We start from the raw sequence: 23,534 nt of genomic DNA, 5'->3' as shown, positions 1-23,534 counted from the left end.
ATGCATCAGCAGAAATGATTAAAACAAACAGAAAATGACAGTTGTTAGTAGGCTGACAGAAAATAGATAGTGTTATGCTAGTACAATATTAATGGAGTTTCAAAATAGTTTACCTATTCTGAAAAGCAATTTAGAACTATACTCAAATAGTCACTGTGTATGGTCCTTTAAACCCAGTGTTAAAACAACTAGGACTATACCCAAAGAGATCAAAGCAAGAGGAAAAAGAACAATATGTAAAATATATCACTGTGTGTATATATGTATGTATATGTGTGTAGATATACATATATGTATGTGTATATCTACATATATATGTATTAGTGCTTGGTTATAGCAACAAAGAACTAGAAACTAAGGTTGTACACATCAATTGGGGATTGTAAACAAATTAAGTTAAATAAATGTATTGGAATATTATTACACCTTAAGGAATGATGAAATGGATGATTTCTGGTAAACATGATAATATATTTATGAAGTAATGCAGAGCGAAATGAGTAGAACCGAGAGAACAATTTATACAATAATACCAACATTTTAAAGAATAAAACAACAAAGACTTGAGAATTCTGAACAAGCAATAAAGTCTAGAGGATTGGTGATAAAACATGCTATCTACCTCCTGACAGAAATGTGATGAGTAGAATGAGATAATCCATTTTGGAGCATGACAAATGTGGTGATTTGCTTTGCTTGAATATGCATTTATGCTAAAAATGGTTTTGATTTTCTATCTTCAAAATGAGGTGAAGGGGAGAGAGGAAAGGACTAGCCACTAGCTCTAGGGTTACCAAAGGAAAAAATTAAGAAAAAAAAGTCATTGAAGCATTTTTTAAAATGAGTAGAATAGAATAAAAGGTAAATCAGTAGGAAAGGCAGGCAAACAAGCCAGCTTTAAAAATGACATTGCAGGGGCGACAAGGTGGCACAGTGAATAGAGCACTGGCCCTGGAGTCAGGAGGACCTCAGTTCAAATCCGGCCTCAGACACTCAACACAAAACTAGCTGTGTGACCTTGGGCAAGTCACTTAAACCCAATTGCCCTGCCTTCCCCATTCCAAAAAAAAAAAAAGCAAAAAAAATAACATTGCATATATTACATACTTTAAAATAAAAATAAGTTGTATATAGTAATGATTTACAACTGCATGTACAAACTTTTTCTTTACTACTTTGTATATGGACATGCTCATCTTATCTGGTATTCATTAAGTAGCTAGGAGTCATAGTGGATAAAGCAGTGGGCCTGGAATCAGGAAAACCAGATGTGAGCTCAAACATTTACTAACTGTGAGACCCTAGGCAAGTCACTTAAGTGCATGAAACTAAAGAAGAAAATAGCAAACCACTCCAACATCTTTCCCAAGAAAACCCTGTGGACTTTTGGTCCACAGGATTATGAAGAGTCAGACATGACTGAACATGTCTAGCTCTGACTCAAACATTTGAACAAGAACAAAAAAGTAATAATAAGTTTTAAAAGATTGAAAAATGAGTGAGTTAAAATGAAGAAAGGTTATATTATTCCACTGACCACCACATGACTCTCATCATGAAACCATTATAGAAGAATCCCTTTTATTCTGAAATTTCCCTCTAATTTTAATTATTGTCATAGAGTGATTCTTCTACCAAGGCATTAATCCATGTGGGAGTGTGCAAGAAGTAACAAGCATTTATTAAGGACCTACTGTGTACCAGCACTTTTCCAAGAGCTTTACAAATAGCATCTTGTTTGATACTTTTTTTTTTATTATTTTGGATGGGGGGAAGGCAGAGCAATTGGGGTTAAGTGACTTACCCAAGGTCACATGGCTAGTAAATGTTAAGTGTCTGAGGTCAGATTTGAACTCAGGTCCTCCTGATTCCAGGGCTGGTGCTCTATTCACTGTGCCACCTAGCTGTCCCCAATTGTTTGATATTATTAATAGTAAAATCTCTATATTTGGAGATTCTGGAACTTCTCATAACCCAGCCACTGAGAAGCAAAGTTTTGGAGGGCTGAAGACCTGGTCACAGAAGCACATCCTGGATTTTGTATTCTAAGTGCTCTCCATACAGAAATGGCCTTCCCTGGGTTCCATAACTGTTTGTTTCCTTTATTCACCTGAAATCTTTTACTTTTGTAGTTACCAGAATTGCTTAGTCTACCTCCTTTAAAGTTACAAGTTCACTTTTTTATTTCAACCTTTTCTCCCTTGTGGTAGACCTCATCCACTCATGGTCTACTTGAGGTTTACTGTTGGACAAAGCATCTCTCATAGGAACAGCACTGGTTCTTGGCATCATGACCACACTCATCTCCAGAATGACTGGTTCAAGGTCTGTTGTAACCATGAGCTAAATTGCCTTTCTTGAGCTTTGTTGTTCAAACATATGCTCACTTTGCTTTCTGATGTTGTTTTGTTTTGTATTTTTTTTTACATTTTCAAGAAACTCTCCATAGTCCCAATGAAGATTTTGTAGCTAATTTTGTTATGAGGGAAATTTCCAAGACTCCCTTAAAATAAAACTTAGTCTGTTAGCAGATACTACCTGCACTATTTATTCACTCATAGTTAGAAGATTCAGTCATACCATAACACACTAGTTCAGGCACTCATCACTTTCTTTATATTCAAGCAGTTGATAAACGTCTCATAGAAATATGGTCAAGAGGTAAGAGCAGTCTCTCTGATTCTGCTTTGATTCTCATTTCATCAAGTTAACCTATCATCTACAATACTCATTTCCCTGTCAAAAACATAGGTCCAATGCTATGGCAAATATGCTGTTTTCTAGTTTAAAACACATCATTCCCATTTATGCAAACCTTTTGGATAGCATTTTGGATTTATAAAAGAGGAAAACAAAGAGAAGGAGAGAGGGAGAGCGACAGGGAAGGAAGGAAGGAAGGAAGGAAGGAAGGAAGGAAGGAAGGAAGGAAGGAAGGAAGGAAGGAAGGAAGGAAGGAAGGAAGGAAGGAAGGAAGGAAGGAAAGGAGGAAGGGAGGGAGGGAGGAAGGAAGAAAAATATTTGAGTGTTATGTGGTGTTGAGTGCTGTACTAAGAAGTATGATTCAAAAACAAAAGCAAAGAGTTTCTGCCCCTTAAGGAGTTTAAAATCTACAAGGAAGAGATAACACCTATGGAGTAGTGGTTGCCTTGGAAAGCTTGTGGATTCAGAAATAGACTGAGTTAATACATGAAATATTTAATTAATTAACAATTATTAATTAATAACCAATAATTCCCAAAGTAGATAGGGAAGTAGTTTCACCCATTATTTCCAGGAATAATGGGAGAAAGTATCTGATTATGCAATGAAAATTGTGAAAATGCCCATACCCATTAACACAAAGATTCTGCCTGGCATATATCCCAGAAACACCAAAAAAAAAAGACCCCAGTTGTACCAAATATTTATGGCAGCAATTTTTGTAATAGTAAAGAATTGGAGACAAAGTAGATGCCTATTGATTAGAAAATGGATTAACTATGTTGTATGAATATAATAGAATTTTATTGTGCTATAAGAAAAAATGAATACAGAAAGGTATTGAAAGACATATGAACTAAAGCAAAGTGAAATGGTAAACAGAAACAGGAAAATAATATGCTCAATGATTACAACTAAGCAAATGGGAAAAAGTCAACAAAATAAACTGAATGGAATGACATGATCAAGTTTAGCCCCAAAAATGAGTTCTTAGAAGGCACTTCTCCCCACTTCTTTGTAGAAGTGGAAGGCTAAGAGTGTGGAACACTCTTGTAATGTTGGGCTCTTTGTATATTTTGTTTTGCTTAGCTAAACTGTTTTCTACTTTTTAAAAGTTTTTGTTATGTTAGCTTTTCAGGAAGTAGAGGGGCATAAGTATATTGAGTTATAATTTGAAAGACAAAAACCATCAATAATATTATTTCAAAAAGGCTATCATTCACCCAGATTGGGGACAAATTATTCTGGGATGCAAAAGCATAGTATTCCTCAAACTAGCTTGGAATCCAGCTCAGTATTTTGGCTGTAGCTATTTAATATTTGTTGAATTGAATGTAATAACTTCCCTAACGTCTATTTAAGGAGTTCCTAATGGACTCATGGCACTAGAGAGATCTATCACCATTAACAGCTGCTAGCAAGCAGAGAAGGCTAAAACTACATGTAAGATGTGGAGAGAAACCTAAATTTTAATACAAAATTAAAGGCTTAACTTTAAACTGGTTTTAGATTGCTGACCACTGGATTTGCAATCAGGAGAGCTGAATTTTCATTCTAGCTCTGACTCAGCCTACCTTTGTGATTATAGGAAAATAGATTAACCTCTATGAGCCCCATAGAACTCCTCTTCTGTCTAGAGAGGTTTATAATACTTGCATCATCATCATCATGATGAAAGTTTATTGTAAGGAAAATTCTTTGTAAGATGAACAGTATTATGTAAATGTGAATTATTTTAAAGACCATTAACTCATTAATTCATGCAATAATCACTATGTTAGGCCTTATGCCAGAAGCTGGTAATACAAAAACCACAACAAAAAATTCCCTGAACCTAAGAGTCTTATGTTTAGCTTTGTTTTTTTTTCAATTTATTTGTTTTTTTTTAGTGTTCAACATTCATTTCCACAAGATTATGAATTACAAATTTTTCTCCCCATCTTTCCCCTACCCCCACATGAAAATAGTGAGCCTACTGAAATCCCTTTCCCCCAATCTGTTCTCTTTTATATCCTCCCTCATCCCCTCCCAACTTTCTAGTAGGGCAAGATGGATTTCTATACCCCAGTGCCTGTATGTCTTATTTCCCAGTTGCATGTAAAAAGCAATTTTCTTTTAAAGATTTGTTTGTTTAAAACTTTGAGTTCCATATGTCTTCCCTTCTTCCCTCCTCACCCACCCCCATGGGGAAGATAAGCAATTCAATATAGTTTGTACATGTGTAGCTACACAAAACATTTCCATAGTAGTTATATTGTGAAAGATTAATTATAATTCCTTCCATTCTATCCCAGTCCCCACTTATTCTATTTTCTCCTTTGACCCTGTCACTTTTCAAAAGTGTTTGCTTCTAACTACCCTCTCCCCCAATCTACTTTGCTACTATCATTCCCCCTCTTATCCGCTTCCCTCCTATTTTCCTGTAGGGTAAAATACCCAATTGAGTGTGTATGTTATTCCCTCCTAAAGCCAAATTCAATAACAGTAAGGTTGACCCATTCCCTTTCACCATCCTACTCTTCCCCTCCATTGTAACAGTTTTCTCTTGCCTCTTTTATATGAGATTATTTACCCTAATCTATCTCTCCCTTTTTCCTTCCCCCAATATATTTCTCTCTCACTTATTAATTTTATTTTTTGGATATCATCCCTTCATATTCAACTTATCCTGTGCCCTCTGTCTATGTATACGTGTACATACATATGTTCACACTCACATATATATTTATACACACATATACGCTCCTACAAATACATATGTGTATGTATATATATATATACATATATATATATACATATATATATATATTCCATTCAACTATGCTCATACTGAGAAAAGTCTTACGAGTTACAATTATTGTTTTTCCATGTAGGAATGTTCAACTTTAATAAATTCCTTATGATTTCTTTTTCTGTTTACCTTCTCATGTTTCTCTTGCTTCTTGTATTTGAAAGTCAAATTTTCTGTTCAGCTCTGGTTTTTTCATCAAGAATGCTTGAAAGTCAGGGTGGCTAGGTGGCACAGTGAATAGAGCACTGGCCCTGGGGTCAGGAGTACCTGAGTTCAAATCTGGCCTTAGACACTTAACACAAAAACTAGCCATGTGATCTTGGGCAGGTCACTTAACCCCAATTGCCCTCCAAAAAAAAGCAAAAAAAAAAGAATGCTTGAAAATTCTCTATTTCATTGAATGATCATATTTTCCTCCGAAGCACTATACTCAGTTTTGTTGGGTAGGTGATTCTTCATTTTAATCCTAGCTCCTTTGACCTCCAGAATATAATATTCCAAGCTCTTGGATCCCTTAATTTAGAAGCTGCTAGGTCTTGTGTTATCCTGATTGTGTTTCCACAGTACTCAAATTGTTTCTCCCTGACTGCTTGCAGTATTTTCTCCTTGACCTGGGAACTCTGGAATTTGGCTATAATATTCCTAGGAGTTTACTTTTTGGAATCTTTTTCAAGAGGCTATCAGTGATTTCTTTCCATTTCTATTTTGCCCTCTGGTTCTAAAATATCAGGGCAATTTTGCTTGATAATTTCTTGAAAGATGTTGTCTAGGCACTTTTTTTGATCATTCTTTTCAGGTAGTCCAATAATTTTTAAATTATCTCTTCTTAGATCTATTTTCTGGGTCAGTCATCTTTCCAATGAGATATTTCACATTGCCTTTTATTTTTTAATTTGTTTGGATTTGTTTTATATAATATCTTGATTTCTCATAAAGTCATTAGCTTCCAATTTGTCCAATCTAATTCTCAAGGAATTATTCTTTCTCTTCAGTGAGTTTTTGAAATTCCTTTTTCATCTGGCAAATTCAACTTTTTAAGGCATTCTTCTCTTCATTGGTTATTTGCACCTCTTTTGCCATTTGAGTTAGTCTATTTTTTTTAAGCATTCGGGGTTAAGTAACTTGCTCAAGGTTATACAACCAGTTATTTTTGTGTGGGTGCTGAGTATCTGAGGCCAAAACCAATCCCAGGTCTCCCAACACTGGGACTGGCACTCTTACTCAATGTGCCACCAGGCTGCCCCTGAGTTAGTCTATTTTCAAGGTGTTATTTTCTTCAGTGTATTTTGGGGGCTCCTTTAGCAGGCTATTGACTTACTTTTCATGATTTTCTGGCATCATTCTCATTTCTCTTCCCAATTTTTCCTTCACTTCTCTTACTTGATTTTCAAAATCTTTCTTGAGCTTCTCCATGGCCTGTAATCAGTTCATATTTTTCTTGGAGGCTTTTTTGCAAGAGTTCTGACTTCACTGTCTTCCTCCCACTCTGTGCCTTTGTCCTTTTAGTCTCCCAAAAATGGATTCTATGGTCTGTTTGTGCTTCCTCTGCTTGCTCATCTTGCCAGCCAATTACTTGACTTTTGAGCTCTTTTCCATGGTAGAACTCTGCTTCCAGATTACAGAGAACTATGTCCCAAATTGCTGGGGTTTTCACAGTTGCTGGAGCTATTAGGAGGACTCCCTCTCTGTAGCCACCATGAGCTCTGGCTCACTGGCCACACACCCCAGGACTACCACCCAAGACTGTGATCCACATCCAAGCAGGTTAAAGCAAGAGCAATTACCCTCTGAATGGTCCTTTGGTCCCGCTATGAACTGCAGGCCAGGAGCTCTGGAGGCAGCCAAGTGGCAGTAGCTACAGCTGCTGCCTCTACATCTTGCCCCAGACCCTGCTCTTCTCTACCCAGTTCCAACAGAATTCCACACTGACCTTTTGCTTTCTTTTTGGCATTTATGGCTTGATAATTTTGGAAACCACCACAGCTGGTGGTGATGCACTCTCCTGAAGTCTGCTCAGGCCACTGCTGCTTGTGACTGCCCTGGGGCCAGAACTGTGTGGCTCACATGGGACTGTGCTCAACTCCCAGCCTAGTGTGATAGACCTTTCCTGTCTGCCTTCCAGGCTGCCTTCAGTGGGAGATTTGTTTCTCTCTGTTACTTTGTGGGTTCTGTAGCTCTAAAATTTGTTTAGAGTCATTTTTTACATGTATTGGAAGTGATTGGAGTGGGAGTTTTGCAGAGGTCCTGTTTTCACTCCATCATCTTGGCTCCACCTAGTTTTGTTTTTTAGTAGAACATTATATGCCCAGGGAAAATCAATATAAAACACATAAAAAATAGATAAAAAGTAATGTCTGCTACTAACAACTAGGGATGTCAGGACAAATTTACTCTAGTAAAGGAATTCTTACCCTTTTGTGTGTTGTGAACCCTCTGGCAGTCTGGTAAAACCTATGAACCATTAATCACAGAATAATGTTTTTAAATGCATAAAACACATAGGAATTAAAAAGAAACCTATTATGTTGAAATAAAGATGCATTTTTTCCATCCAAGTTCATGAACCTCCTGAAAGCTATCCCTAAATTCTTAATCCTCCATGGACTCTGGATTAAGAGACCCTGCCCTAGTAGGTGATGCTTAAACTGAGTTTAGAAAGATGCCAAGGATTTCATGAGGCAGAAGTGAATGGGGGGGGGGAGGTTTACATGAGAGGCATGTGGGATAGTCTGTGAAAAGACACAGGATGTTAGATGGAATGGAGAAATGAACATAGGCAATTTTGACAGGAATGTAGTGCTGATGAAGAAGAATGTGCAATAACCCTGGAAATATAGGAGGGAGGCAGCTTGTTAAAGACATTGATGAACAAAGGGTTTGGATTCCATCCATAAAGTAAGAGAAAATTTAAACATTCTTGAGCAAGGAAGTAGCATCTTTAAACCTGTTCTTTAGGAATACTAATCTGGGAGTTATCTGGGAGATGAATTGGAGAAGGGAGGGCTAGGTTCAAGGAAACAGATTAGAAAACTATAGTCCTAGTGAGAAGTGATAAGGCCCTGAACTACTGTGGGTATGGTATAAGGGAAGATGGGGGAAGCATGCAATGTATATTGTTGAATTATCATTGGCAAAACATGTCACTGGATTCACAAGGTGGCAGAGAGGAAAGAGATGAGAATGACTCGGTGTGTAAACTTGAGTGATAGAAAGAATAGTAGTACACTCAACAGAAATGGAAAAGAAAGGAAGAATGGAGGATTAGTGGCAGGGTAGGAGGGTGGCGAATACAATTTTTGTTGTTCATCTGTTGTTGGAATGATGTCCAATTCTTTGTCACACCATTTGGGGTTTTCTTGGCAAAGAGAATGGAGTAGTTTGCCATTTCTTTCTCTAGCTCATTTTACAGATGAGGAAACTGAGGCGAACAGTGAATTGACTTGACCAGGCTCACATAGCTTGTGAAGTGTCCAAGGCTGGATTTAATTCAGGTCTTCCTGACTCCAGGCTCAGCACTCTATGCCCCCTAGCTGCCCTTTGAACAATACCAATTATAAAATAATAATAATTTAGAAAGATTTTATTAATTTCACTTATTTTTCAAGTAATTTTAGTCATTTGAGGAGGGAGACAACCTTGGATTTCATTGATGTAAGGAGCTCTTCGTATGAAAATTTCCTCCACTAATGCAGATCAATAGCTTGTCTTTTAACTTATAAACTTAAAGAATGTTGTGTGAGATACAGAAACCTTATATGTCCTTGGTTACACAGCTGATATGTGTCAGAAGCAGGAATCAAAATTTCCTGAGTCAATGATTGGCAGGTTAGTACCTTCTCTGAAAATTATCATCTTAGAAAGCTGAGAGGTTAAGTGACTTACTCTGGGACAAATAACTGGCATGTGTCAAGGAAATACTCTCAAAATGAATGATAGACCTGCTAATGTATCCCAATGTTATATTTGGACTATGTGGACTATCACGCACCTTGGCATGATGGATAGAATTGACCTCAAAGTCAAAAAAATTTAGGTTCAAGTCTTCCCTCTGATACATAAGGCATTTAATCTCTTAGTGCCCTGGGTAGCTTTTTAAGACTATAAACTGCAAACAAGGGACCAGATATCACTGATTCAGTCCCCTTTCCTATCATATTTATTTAAGTCATGACTCTATACTGCTGATACTCATTGGTTTCTAATCAGTCTTTAGAAATGGCCTTTTTTGGGAAAACTGCAACCTGAGTTACAATAATATTAACCTTAGGGGCTTGTGATCAGACTCTAAAACCTTATTAGAATAAAAATAACAAAAAGACTACAACTAATGGGTCTTGTTTTCTCTTCCAGATTTCTAAAGCATATCTCTCTTCTCTGGCAATAAACTATTTGCATATACTTGCTTTTACTTTGGTCATTCTGGTTTTCTCACTGTCTGTGCTATCTTTGGTATGTTAAAATGGAAAAATGGTGAGTTGAACATACTGTAATTTTTATTGCTAGCATTTTTCAGAATAACAGAGTTGGAAAATAATTCAAAAGTCATTTGTTCATCAATTTATTCAGATGCGTTAAGCATCTGCTGTACGCAGAGTCCTGTTAGGTGCTGAGGGAGATGGAAATTCATCATAGTACCTAGTTTCTCTTTGCATTGGAAGTTTATTTGGGGCATGAATCACATACCCAGAAACCTATGATATGATAGAATATTCCTTGAGAAGTTATCATCCACTAATAGGTCACCTGCCTACTGAGAAGATCTATTCCATTTTTATAACAATAATACAAACCCACATTTAAATGGTACTTTAATGTTTGCAAACCACCTTTTCAAAACATTATCTCATTTGATCCTTATAATGATCCTACAAGGTAACCACTACAGGTATCACAATCTTCATTTTTACAGATAAGCTTTTTCGGTAGCTCTAAATATAAAGAATTTTTTACTTCTATTTAGCCAAAATTGGCTTCTCTCCATCTTGTCACCATGACTCTAACCTTTAGACTTAGTTGGTTTCTCTACAATTTCTCACCATGACTCTAATCTTTAGATTAAATAGAACAAGTTATATCCCTCTCTCTCCTAAATTAAAGCACTCATATAGTTGAACACAGAAATCAATTTCCTCTAGTGTATACTATTCTTACTATTTTTTTTGTGTTACCTGAAGATCTGATAAGCATGCATCAATGCCTTTATCCAGTTCACTGATAAAAAAAAAATATTAAGAGCATAAGTCCCCTGTCACATGTCCGGGACATTTCACTGAAAATATCCTTCCAATTTAATATCAAGCTATTAATGGCTAATCTGGTATCATATGGTTCCTAATCAACCTCATTTTATCTAGCCCTTACTCCTCCGGTTTTTATATAAGAACAGCATGAGAATTTGTGAAGCATTTGCTAACGTTCAGATAAACTTAATGGACAGCAGTCTCTTGACTTTTTTAGTATCACTTATAACCCTGTCAAGAAAGGAAACAGGATTAATCTGGCATGATATTTTTTTAATGAAGTCATGTTGACTCTTTAGTATTACCACATATTTCTCTAAACATTTATTACCATCACTTTAATAAATAAATTTAGAATATTGTCACAAATCAAATTCAAAAGCACTGGCCTATAGGTTGTCACTTTATTCTCCTCCATTCTTTTTTTATTTTGAAAATGTGCACATTTGCCCTCCCTTCTCCAAGTCTCTCTCCAATCCCATTCTCTATGATCCTTCAATTATCCCTGAGAGCGGCTCAGCAAACACATCTGCCACTTCTTTCAGTACTCAGGATATTCACATAGACCAGATTCATTTTATTCTTGGAGCAGTTAGTTGCTCTCAAGCTATGTCCTTAATTATCTTGAGGTTCAAATGTTACCCATTTTTTTATGTCCTTTTCCATTCAAAGACCATTTTCCTTGGAAAAGAAAACAGAGCCAAGTAAAAACTCATTATGTCTCCCTTCTCTCCATCATCAGTTGTCATCATTTCCTCCACCCTAAGCAAGGATCCTATCTCTTCTGGATCCTTCCTTTACCCTCCAAAATGGCTTAAACATAACAAACCTTTTTTCTATCTTTAGCTTCAGTTCATTCCTGATAAAATTCACACTTATAGCAAACCTGATAAAATTCTTATAGTACTGTTAAATTTGTAACGAAAAACTTCCTAACAGTAGTCCAACAGTTTAATGCTTTGGCATGGGAGGTAATGGGCTACCTCTCCCTAGAGGTCTTTGAGCAAAACAAAAATGGATTGACAATTCTCAGGACTTATATAAAAGGAATTCTTGCTCAGGTCAGGTTGGGTAAGATGTTCTCTTGGGTCCCATTCTCTGATCCTGTACTTTAGCGTTTCCGACATCTTTATGAGGAAGTTTAGCCTCCACCAGTGATGCTGCCTTGTGTTCTTACCCCTAGAAAAAGTCAAAATTTGACATTTTACGATATCAGGCATTTCCCAGAAGATTGATTTTGATATCACAGTTTCCATACCATGATTTAATGTCAGTTTTGTGGGAAGCAGGGTAAAAAGATAAAAGAAGGGCAACATCATATTAAAATTTTGGCAATATGAAATTTATATCAAATGATGATTAAATACATTTATAATTAAATATCCTTTAAATACCATCCCCCTCCCCAAATGCACACCCATAATATTAACTTCACTAAATGAAAGCCTTCTGGATAGTCATTATGCAGTTTGTTAATTTCTGAATAATGTCTAGGCAACAAATGGCCATTCTTATACTGGCAGAGATCCTAATGTACCCCAATATGGCTTTTTCCAACCATGATATGTCTGGTTCCAGCTTAACCCTACATAGATATCTGTGAATTCCCCTTGAAATATTTTTTTAAATAATGATTTTTTTTTCTTTTCACTTTAAAGTATTCTCACCCAGATAGCAGGAAATGTGTTAGAATGTTAATATTTGATATGTTCTCTTTCACTACTCCAAATAACTGAGAATATGCAATAAATTTCTCTTTGGAAACAAAATTCTTATTGAAGCAATGTAACAAAGATAATTATAGCTTATCCTAGGAGCACCTGCCCTCACAGAAGGGTATAGATTTGTAGCCCAGCCAAGACTAGCTTATTTCATTGCTATTCTTTCATTTCCAGTATTTATATGAAGTGTCACTTTAGTTTACCTCTTACAAATAATGAAATTAGCTTCAAAGCTAGAGGATATATGTGGAAACTCATTTTCCTTCAAATCATGAAGACTGGTAGCCCATGAGAGAATTACCTTCCCCTCTTTTCATTTCCCAATGCAGACTATGAGGGATTAGTCTGCCAGGAAATCACAAGTCATTTCCATCTAGAAATTCCAAGGAAGAGGTCAAGAGTATTAACCAGAGAAACTTCACTGCCTAGGGATCATTTTCAACTTGGGGAAATTATTTTATAACATGGTAGAAAGTTTAAGTGGCAGTTATACCAACAGATATCAGGGTATTTCCAGAATTGTTGTAGATAGAGCACTGAAATTGGAATCAGGAAGACTCATCTACGTGAGTTCCAATCTGGCCTCAGATACTTACTAGCTTTGTGATCCCGGGCAAGTCACTGAGCCCTGTTTGCCTCAGTTTCCTCATCTGTAAAATGAACTGGAGGAGAAAGGGGCAGACCATTCCAGTATCTTTGCCAAGACAACCCCCAATGGAGTCACAAAGAGTTGGACATGACTGAAACAACTCAACAATAACAATTTTTAGAGAGAACGTTATTTAGCCACATGAAGCCCTTAAAAAGTACAGGTTATTTTAGGGAGAGAGAGGAAGTCATTAGAAACCAGACTTCCCAAGAGTATTCTCTTAACACAAAGATTCTGAAATTTGTTAAACATGCATCAAAAAATTAGTGTCCATGATAATACCTTGTGCCCCATAGGATTATTTCCTCTTCCTCTGTTCATATACCAGTGCAGACTGTAAGGAATAAAACCCTGAGGAAATCACTAATCCCTTTAATCTAAAAGTTCCAATGAAGAAATTAAAAGTATTTACCAGATGAATTTCATTGCCTAAGGACCATTCATATCTTAGGGAAATTACTGTATTTTTTTAAATGGTAGTTTCATAGTGCTGTGTTTTCATAGCCAGAGAATATAAAGTGTTGGTAAAGTTGCTTACCTAATACTTACATTTAAGCACAAAGGTCAGTCATTAGAGCTGAATGCTTGAAATAGTACTAACCAGTATTAACAAAGTTTGAATGTGTTCTCGTAGTTAGTCATAGCATAATAATATTTTAGAAACCTTAAACAATCCAATGAATAATTGGTGTTATGTGTGTGTGTGTGTGTGTGTGTGTGTGTATGAATACTTAGCTCAGGAATTTCCACTTGCATTGACTGCTTGATTATAACTTCATGTACGAGTTTAGGTAAATTGAGGCAAGCGGTTCACATCTGCCACACAACGGTTTATTCAAAAGTGTTGTTATACAAAATTCTAACATCAGGACAACTAAATATTTACTTCTACTTCTGTTTCCTTTCTTTAACCTACAACAAGTACATGGAAGTAAAATAGTCTTTTAAAAAATTACTAGAGCAAATATAATGTAGAAGCCACTAAGAGGTCATAAAAAAAAATAAAACAAAAGGCACCAGTTGACTTAAAATTATATTACCACATTTCCCCAGAGTGTGATTTTGAGCCCTTTTATGAAATAAGTATGTGCTTCAGATACAGACATGCTGTTTATATGAAAAAAGAGCCAAAAAATGCTCTCTACTGGGTTAACTTCATCATTCCAACTGGAGCCTGCATATACTGTTTTGCAACAATATTGAAAGAATAATATTTTTTCAACTTTCACCTTTCAGCCTACTCTCTGATAAAATAAAGCATAAGGATAAATTACTTCAAGCTTTACCCAACCCTCATCTAATTCGGTTTGTTGTAGAAACCAGAAAATTTCTCTTCTGAAGAAAGTGATTATTGTGTAAAATCATTGCTTTCTCCTTGGAGTCACAAGCGTAAAAGCAGTTCCTATAGCTTGCACCTTTTTTTTTTTCCCAAACAAACCAAGGACCTTGACAATTGTCTTCACATATGTTGCACAGACATGCTTCCAGTCCTCTATTTTAGCTTGCTTGCAAATAGGGTCTCATTTGTCCCATGTCTCTTCTCTCTCAACAACAAAGGTCTCTCCAGGATCTTTCGAGGCAAACAGAAATTCCTTATGGCACTGTCTTGGACTCCGCTGTCTATGAGCATGTTCGCATGAAGGGGATGAATCCTTTCGAGAGGGATAGTATGTATTCTCAAATGTGGCGGATGATAAACCGAAGTAACGGATCAGAGAACAATGTGTTAGAGTCTCCAGCAGGAATTCAAAAGGTACTGACCATGATGTTTATTGAAAATAGGTGCTGATTTCCACTTCTGGGTTGGAATGGTTTTGCATGAGATTTTTTTGAAGGCTTGGTTATTTCTGTGGGTTCAAGACATTCTATGCCCATGTTGCAGCTTAGATTTAATTAGACTTCCTGAACCAGGGCAAGGAATAGAAAGCTCTTTTGATTTTTCCTAATAGTTCACTTTTCAATGAATTTTTAAAGTACAAATCCCCCTAGCAATTTGAAATTACTTTTGCTTAGAAAAGGGTCAAAGAATAAGGTTGAAAAGGTTTTTCATCAGATTCCAAAGCACAATAACACTACAGTTCCACCTTACTAATGAAGCACATTTTGTTCTCTACATTTGTTTTTAATATTTTGTTGTCGCTCTGTGATTATGAGACTAGTTCATCTTGTCAAAACATACTCACTTGGGGTCCTGCATGTTTATAGCAAGACATCTTTTCGGTACATTTTTAAAAATGACTTAAGTAGCAACTTTTTCAAGCTAAGCATTCTTTCATTGAGTAAGCTATTAAATGGATTAGCTGCCTACTGTGTGCAATGCTAAGAACTGAGAGATACACAGCTTGTGGAGCAGTCCAGAAGAAGGTGAGTATTTAATTCAACAAATTCCCTAAATACCTACCATATGCAAGACACCAGGCTTGGTTGTATGGATGCAAAGAAAAAATGAAAAGCTGGCCTTGCCTTCAATGAGCTTATATTCTACTGAATACTTAATAGCTTACAATAAATGCATTACAACTGGAAAACAAAGGACTATTTAATGTCCAAAAGAAGGGCTAATCATAGAGTAACAGGACTGGGAAAATTTGCATTAGAGTCAAGTCTTAAACAAGGGTAAGAATTAAACTAAGAAAGAAGGAGAGGGAGGATCCTTGGGAATAATATGAGCCAATGCAGAGAATGGGGAGAGCACTGCATATTTGAGAATCAGAGATTCAAACAATTGAACCAGAACATGGAAAATTTTTCTGTTTCTTGGTGGTCTGATAATAACTGTGTAAGTACAATTTGACAAGGAATGTTTATGAACTTAAGTCATAAAAATGGTTGCTAGTCTTTATTACTTTCCTCCCAACATTTCCAAGAAAAAGTAGTGAAGGATGTATGTGTAAAATCGTGATAGAAAATATTGAGTAGTGTAGATGGCAGAGTACAGACTGCGACCCAGGTGAGTTTTCCAACATTCCCCTCCAAATATTTTTAAAATAAAATTTAAGCCAAATTAGGGAAGGGGAGACAATTTGAAACTCAAGGGATTGTGGAATGGAATGATGTAAGCTAAAAGTAAATAAACAAATTAATTAATAAAATATTTTAAATCAAATTAAATCCATCAAATTTATTTTTTTTTATTTAAAATAACGCCTCAAATAACATTTTGGAGCAGCAGAGCCAATGACAGGTCAAATGGAAACATTTATGCAAAGTAACATGACTTAAGATCCCCAGAAAAGATCTTTAGGCAAAGGCCTAGGGTGCTGTAGGTGCACTTTGGAGGAAGCCTTAATAGCATAAACAGAAGCAGCTTCAGGAGTTCTTAGCCAAGAGATAGTGAGGGTGTCAGACAATTGGTGAGAAAGAGATTGCAGGGAATCCATTGCATTGGATACAGCTGGCAGAGATGGGCAATCCTATTGCCAATAAGAAGTTGTGAGTCACAGTTCCAGGTCAGAAACATATGTGATTGGTCACAAGGGAGCACGTGCCCTGGTAACTGTGCCAAGTTGGAGAATAGCACCAGTGCTTGTGGCTACAAGATGCAGGGGACCTAGTTACAATTCTAGAACTAAAAGAAGTTCTAGTACTTATGGCTGCAAGGAAGTAGGGGAACTTCCTGTTTAAAACCAGAGCACAAACCAGGACAGCAGTGAACATACTTCTCCCAGGATAACACGACCTTAGAAGCACGAAAAACTTGCAGACACCCAGAAAAAGCTGGAAAATAGCATCATGGTAAGGCACAAAACTTGACACAGTGCCTCCCTAACCCCAGATAAACAGAGACCAACTTTAACATAAAGTTCAAAGTGACTCCATTGGGAAAATGCAGAAGGAAGGAAGGAAGGAAGGAAGGAAGGAAGGAAGGAAGGAAGGAAGGAAGGAAGGAAGGAAGGAAGGAAGGAAGAAGGAGGGAGGAAGGGAGGGAGGGAAGATAGATAGATAGATAGATAGATAGATAGATAGATAGATAGATAGATAGATAGATAGATAGATAGATAGATAGATAGGAAGATGATACCATAATACAGTGGCAGGGAAGACCAAGACATAAACTGATAAAGCAGCAATGTGATAAAGCAGCTACTACCAAAGCCTCAAAGAAAAATGCTAATTGGACACAAGCCCAGCATTAATTCCTGGAAGACTTAAAGAAAGAGATAAGAATGTTAGATGAAAAACTGGGAAAAGAAAGGAGAGGAATGTATGAAAATTATTAAAAGAAAATGAACAGGTTTGTAAAAGAGGCACAAAAATTCACTAAAGAAAAATAAAACTCCTTTAAAAGCAGAATTGGCCAAATAGAAAAAGCATTACTAAAGCTCATTGAAAAAAAATTCCTTAAAAATTGGAAATGGCCAAATGGAAACTAATGACTGCATGAGAAATCAAGAAATATTAAAATAAAATAAAAAATGAAAAAAGTAAAATATCTGATCAAAAAAATAACTGACCTGCAAAAAAGATCAAGGAGACATAATTTAAGAATTTTGGAACTATTTAAATGTCATAATTTTAAAAGAGTCTAGATAGGGGCGGTCAGGTGGCGCAGTGAGTAAGAGCACCAGCCCCAGAGTCAGGATGACCTGGGATCAAATCTGGGCTCAGATACTTAGCACCACACCCATAAATAACTGGCCATGTAACCTTGAGCAAGTTACTTAACCCCAATTGCTTTAAAAAAGAAAAAAAGTGTCCAGATACCATAATTTAAAAATTCAGGAAAACTGCCCTGATATCTTAAATCCAAATAATAGAACAAAAATGGAAAGAGTCCACTGATCACTTCCTGGAAGAGATCCCAAAAGGAAAACTCCCAGAAATATTAGAGCCAAATTCCAAAGCTCCCATGTCTAGGAGAAAATACAATCAGCCATAGACAAACAATTCAAATATTGTAGAGTCACAGTCAGGATAAGCCAAGATTTAGCCACTTCTACATTAAAGGAATGGAGGGCTTGGAATATTCCAGAAGGCAAAAGAGCTAGGATTATAACCAAGAATAATTTACCCAACAAAACTGAGTATCATCATTTAAGGGGGGAAATGTGTTTTTAGTGAAAAAGAGGACTTCCACGCATTCCTAATGAAAAGATGAGAGCTAAAATAATATGTGACATTCAAAGAGAAGACTCAAGATAATCACAAAAACGTAAAGTTGAAAAAATAATCATAAAGAACTCAATAAAGTTAAACAGTTTACACTCCTATATGAGAAAATGATACATGTAATTCCAAGGAACTTTATCATTATTAAGGCAATTAGAGTCTTCTTAGAGGGCATGAGAGTGGATTGATTACGTTGGGATGTCTCAAAAAAAATGTAGGCGTGAGAAAAAGGGATGCATTGGAAGAAGAGGGAAGAGAGACACAGAATGGGGAAATTTTCTCACAGAGACACACAAGTAAAGAAGTGCTTTTACTACTGTAAAGGGAGGAAATGAGGGAGTGGTGAGCAATGCTTGGAACTCTCATTGGAATTGGTTCAAAGAGAAAAGTACATTTATACATTCACTTTTGTGTAGAAATCTATCTTATTCAATAGGGAAAGAGGAGGACAAGGAGATAATAAATATGGGCAGGGGTGATAAAAGGGAGGGTGAATTAAGGGAGGCAGTGGTGAGAAGCAAAATAGACTTTTGGGGAGAGGCAGAGTGAAAAGAGAGGGAGTATAAGCAACAAGAAAACTGGATGGAGGAAATTTAGCTAGTTGTTGTTCATCCTTAGTTTTCAAAGAACACCAATGACATCACAATGTTGGAGTCTGGGTACAGGGTGTTTGGCTGTGGCCAATCAATCCAACATGAGTTCAGAAGGCCCTAGCACAGACTGGTCACCAGTGGACTGTTACAACATTTAGAGTGGAAGTGGCTCTCAATTTGCACCAATCACATTTCCTTTCTGCTTCAATAATTCTACTTTGCTTATGAACTACAAGCCCTTCTTTGATCCAGGCACAGTATGCTGGACAGTCTTATGCCAGAATTTCCCATGCCTCACAGTCTATACTAAAGTTCTTCAGAAATACTTTAAGAGTATCCTTATACCACTTCTTCTTACCCTAAGTGAGTGTTTACTTTGTGTAAATTCTCCATAAAATAGTCTTTCAGGTAACAGTTCATTTGGCCTTCAAACAGCATGGCCAACCCATCAAAGTTATACTTTCTGCAGTTGAGTTTGAATGCTTGGCAATTCCGCTCTAGACCGGACCTCAGTGTCTGGTGCCTTATCTTGTCAGGCAATCTTTAGGATCTCCCTGAAATAATTTAAGTGAAATCAGTTCAGTTTTCTGACATGGTTCTGACAGACCATCCAGGGTTTATAGACATACAATGGGGTAATCAGCATGAGGTCTCTGTAGACCTTCAATTTAGTAGACAACCTGATATCTCTTCTCTCCCATATTTTTTTGGGGACCTCCCAAATGCTAAGATAGCTCTGGCAATGCATGCATTGACTTCATATCTATATGGAAAGTCCTGAAAAGTGTACTGCCAAGGTAAGTTAATTTATACACAGCATTCAAAATTTCTCCATTTATTGTGACCAGTTATTCCATATATGGAAGGGATGGTGCTGGTTTGTAGAGGACCTCAGTTTTCTTGGTGTTTATTAGTTATCTGGATAACTTGCCCAATAACACTTGCCCAAGAATCAGTATGACTTTAGAAAGGGCTGCAGAATGGTCAACACAGTGTTTGGTGCCTTACCACTCCAGGAGAAATGCTTGAAGTGGGAATCTGCATACAGTATTTGTCAACCTGACCAAGACCTTTGATAATCAGTTGTCAGGGCCTGTAGAAGATCATGGTGAAACTGGGTTGCCTGGAGAAGTTTATCAACAATCTATTCCAGTTTCATGATGGCATTCTTGCACAGCATATGTTCATGCTTCCCAGTTGCCAATGGAGTAAAGCAGGGTGGTACGCTTTCTTCAGCATGATATTTTCTGCAATGTTGTCAGACACCTTCAGTGAGAATGAAAACAGCATCAATATCAGCTTCTGTCAGTATCAGTACTGTTGGTAAACTATTTAATTTGAAAAGGCTACAAGCCAAGACCAAAGTGGAGGGGAAATTGGTGCATGACTTTTTATTTAGATGATTGTGAACTTGATACAGTCTCTGAGGCCAAGATGTAACAGAATAGGAATCAATTCTCTGCCAACTGTGCTAATTTTGGCCTGACAATTTTGGTCTGACATAGTTAGTAGTCATAATTGTAAGTGTGAATAGGATGAGCTAACCCATAAAATGGGATATAATAGCAGAGTGGATTTGAGATCATAATACAATAATATGTTGCAAAAAGGAGACACTTGAAACAGAAAGACATACACAGAATTAAAATAAAGCATTGGAGCAGAATCTGTTGTTTCAAATGAAGTAAAAAAGGCAGGGGTAGCAATTGTGATTTCAGAAAAAGCAAAAGTAAAAGCAGACCAAATTAAAAGAGATAATCCAGGAAACTCCATTTTACTAAACTGTAACACAGATAGTGAAGTAATATACAAAAAATTACAACAATTTTTTCTGGTAAAGGTTTCATTTCTCAAATACATAGAGAAGTAAGGCAAATTCATAAAAATAAGAGCCATTCTCCAATTGATAAATGATTGAAAGATATGAAAAGGCAATTTTCAGAAAAAGAAATAAAATCAAATTGTATAAAACTGATCTAAATCACTATTAAGCAGAGAAAGGCAAACTAAAACAACTCTGAAGTACTACCTAACACCTATCAGAAATAACAAATGAAATGCTAGAGGGGATGAGGGAAATAGACATATTAATGAACTGTTGGCCAATTAGTGAACAGAGGAAAAGGAAAAGGACTTAAATGTACAAAAATATTTATAGCAGTTATTGTTGTGCTGGCAAAGAATTGAAATTTGAGGTGATGCTAAAGAATTGAGGAATGGTTTAAATGAGCTGTGGCATAAGATTGTGATGAAATCCTATTGTTTATATATATATATATATATATATATATATATATATATATATATATATATATATATAAAATGATGAGGGGAGCCATTTGAGAAAAACCTGGCAAGACCTATATGAACTGATACAAAGTGAAGTGATAAGAACCAGGATATAATTGTGCATAGTAAAAACAATGTTGTAATGATGATCAACAGTGAAAGACTGGCTACTCTGGTCAATGGAATTATCCAAGACATTTCCAAAGGGCTCATGATAAAAAGATGCTGTCTGCCTCCAGAGAGAGAACTGATGAACTCTGAGTATAAATTGAAGTGTAATTTTCTCATTTGTTTTATTCTTGTTTTTACTTTGTTTTATGATATGGCTAATAGGGAAATATGTTTTGCATGATTTCAATTATAAAAGACATATCATTTACCCCATCAGTGGGGGGGGGGGAGATGTGAAGGAGGGAGAGAATATAGATCTCAAAATTTAAAAAGAAAAGAATGTTTAAGAGGTATCGATGATGAAATACATTTTGGCTCAGGATACAAAGTTCATAGGCATCTAGGAAGATTCTTGTTAGAAAAAGAAAGCTACCACCTCTGCCAAAGTTTCCTGGGTCTGGGGGAAGGATCTGAGATAAGAGCACATCAAGCACAGTGACATATTGTTGAGTGTCCTGTATTGGAGAAAAGCAACTCATTTTTCACATGTTCTAGTATAGTATTTTTAATTTCTAATTTTTTTTTTACAGACATAGCATTTTCCTGGAAGGGACCTCTCCCTTGTCATCTCTACCATACAGATATCCAAACTCTGCTTAGACACCTCTAGAGAAGAATATTCATGATCTCCCAGGGCAGCTCATTACATTTTTGGAGAACTCTATTCATTCTTTCTGATGCTGTACCAAAAGGTGACTCTTTGGTCTTAGTCCTACTTTCTGGAACAACACAGACTACTTGACATGGTAGCCCTTTAAATATTTAAAGATAATTATCATGCTTCCTCTGGCTACCTTCTCTTTCAGTTTAAACATAATCCATTTCTTTAATCACTTCTCATGTCACACATTGTATAGCCCTTTCACGATCCTTTTCGCCCTCATCTAGCCTGGAGAAATCTACTACTTAAAGAGGTGGGGGAAGGGAAGGGAATAACATTCATTGCCTACCATGTGCCAGGCACTTAGTGTTTAGTGCTTTTTACAAATATTATCCCATTTAATCCTCATAACAACTCTTATACGTAGGTTCTCAGATTTGTTCTGATTTTATGGTTGAGAAAATTGAAGCAAACAGCCATGCGGATACTCAGACCTCTAGTAAATCTCTGAGGCTAGGTTTGAACTCATTTCCCTGATGCCCAGACCCTACCAAATGCTTCTAAAGGAATCCTAATAGATTTTGCCATTTTTTAAAGTGGCAGAAAGAAAACTCTATAGGATGTATGCTTCCATATAACCTCATTACAAGAAGTTGGTATTGTCAAGAATAGCCACTGAGGAGTGAGTAACTGTAGCCTGGAGGGAGTAGGGTAAGGAGGGCATGTTGAGAGGCTACCATGTGGCAGATTAAACCACCACTTAAAATGGCACAAAAGATTCTTCCATTGACTAACAAGGTTTTTCTGTGGTTAATAAATATCTTGTTTTTAATGAAAAGAGTTTTTGTCTAAACATCAAGCCCTTTGCTGAGCTGCACAGTCCACAATGACTCACAGTGTTACAAAGGTCCCACTCCATATCTCACCCCCAAATGCCCCAAGACCTTTCTCAAGTAGTTCCCTTGAACTGCCAGACAGAATATGGGATTGATTATTCAGTAAAACAAACATTTGCTATCATACTGAATCCAAAAAACAATAGTAGGTCACAGAGATGTGAGGTAAGAGGATCCAGTATAAAGAACACCAGGCTAGGTTTGGCTTCAGAGGCAGACAGATCTCATAGACCAGAGTAAATCACTAAATTAAAGCCAAGTAGTCAGGAGCCAGGAGGACACAGATGCTAAAAGATAAGCAAGGCAAGGTATTAAAAGGCTGGGCATATATTCGAGAGTTAGGAGAACATAGATGAGACAAAATAAATGAGCAAAAGCTTGGGGAGACAGTTTAAGGTCCCAAAAGATTAGAGTTAGAAAGTGAGGTGAATAGATGAAAGCCACTACCCATGGGAAGATCTTGACATTAACTTAACTTAACTTACCTCAGGCAGGAAGATCATTTTCTACTTCTTTCTGGAAGCAGGTGCCAACTCTAGGATGTGGCCAAAATGGAATGCAGTACCTTCCCACACCTAGCAAGCCCTGACAGGTAGGACTGTCAAAGAATCCATTACTAAGACTAAAAAAAATCATCTTTGATGATGAATAAACTCCTCCAAACCTATATGCAGAGACTTTTTAGCCATTTAGATATGCAGTCAGCTGGCATGTCCTCTGAGAACACAAAGGAAGGAAGGAAGGAAGGAAGGAAGGAAGGAAGGAAGGAAGGAA

The 23,534-nt window shown here is 36.7% G+C and overlaps 1 protein-coding gene across 1 annotated transcript in view; it reads left to right on the top strand.

Annotated features, from left to right (window-relative positions):
* The window catches only part of GRID2 (glutamate ionotropic receptor delta type subunit 2), a 919,201-nt gene that overhangs the window by 634,937 nt on the left and 260,730 nt on the right, over positions 1-23,534 (top strand). Inside the window, exon 12 of the mRNA XM_069098591.1 lies at positions 14,659-14,854. Within this exon, the coding sequence (XP_068954692.1) occupies positions 14,659-14,854 (196 nt within the window). The remainder of the gene's footprint in view (positions 1-14,658; positions 14,855-23,534) is intronic.

The sequence above is a fragment of the Petaurus breviceps genome, unplaced genomic scaffold, assembly GCF_028583685.1.
Source record: "Petaurus breviceps papuanus isolate PSGF00001 unplaced genomic scaffold, PetGlider_PUasm1.0 126, whole genome shotgun sequence".
NCBI lineage: Eukaryota > Metazoa > Chordata > Mammalia > Diprotodontia > Petauridae > Petaurus > Petaurus breviceps.
The sequence above is the reverse complement of the archived record's forward strand: the minus strand, read 5'-3'. Positions and strand labels throughout refer to the sequence as shown.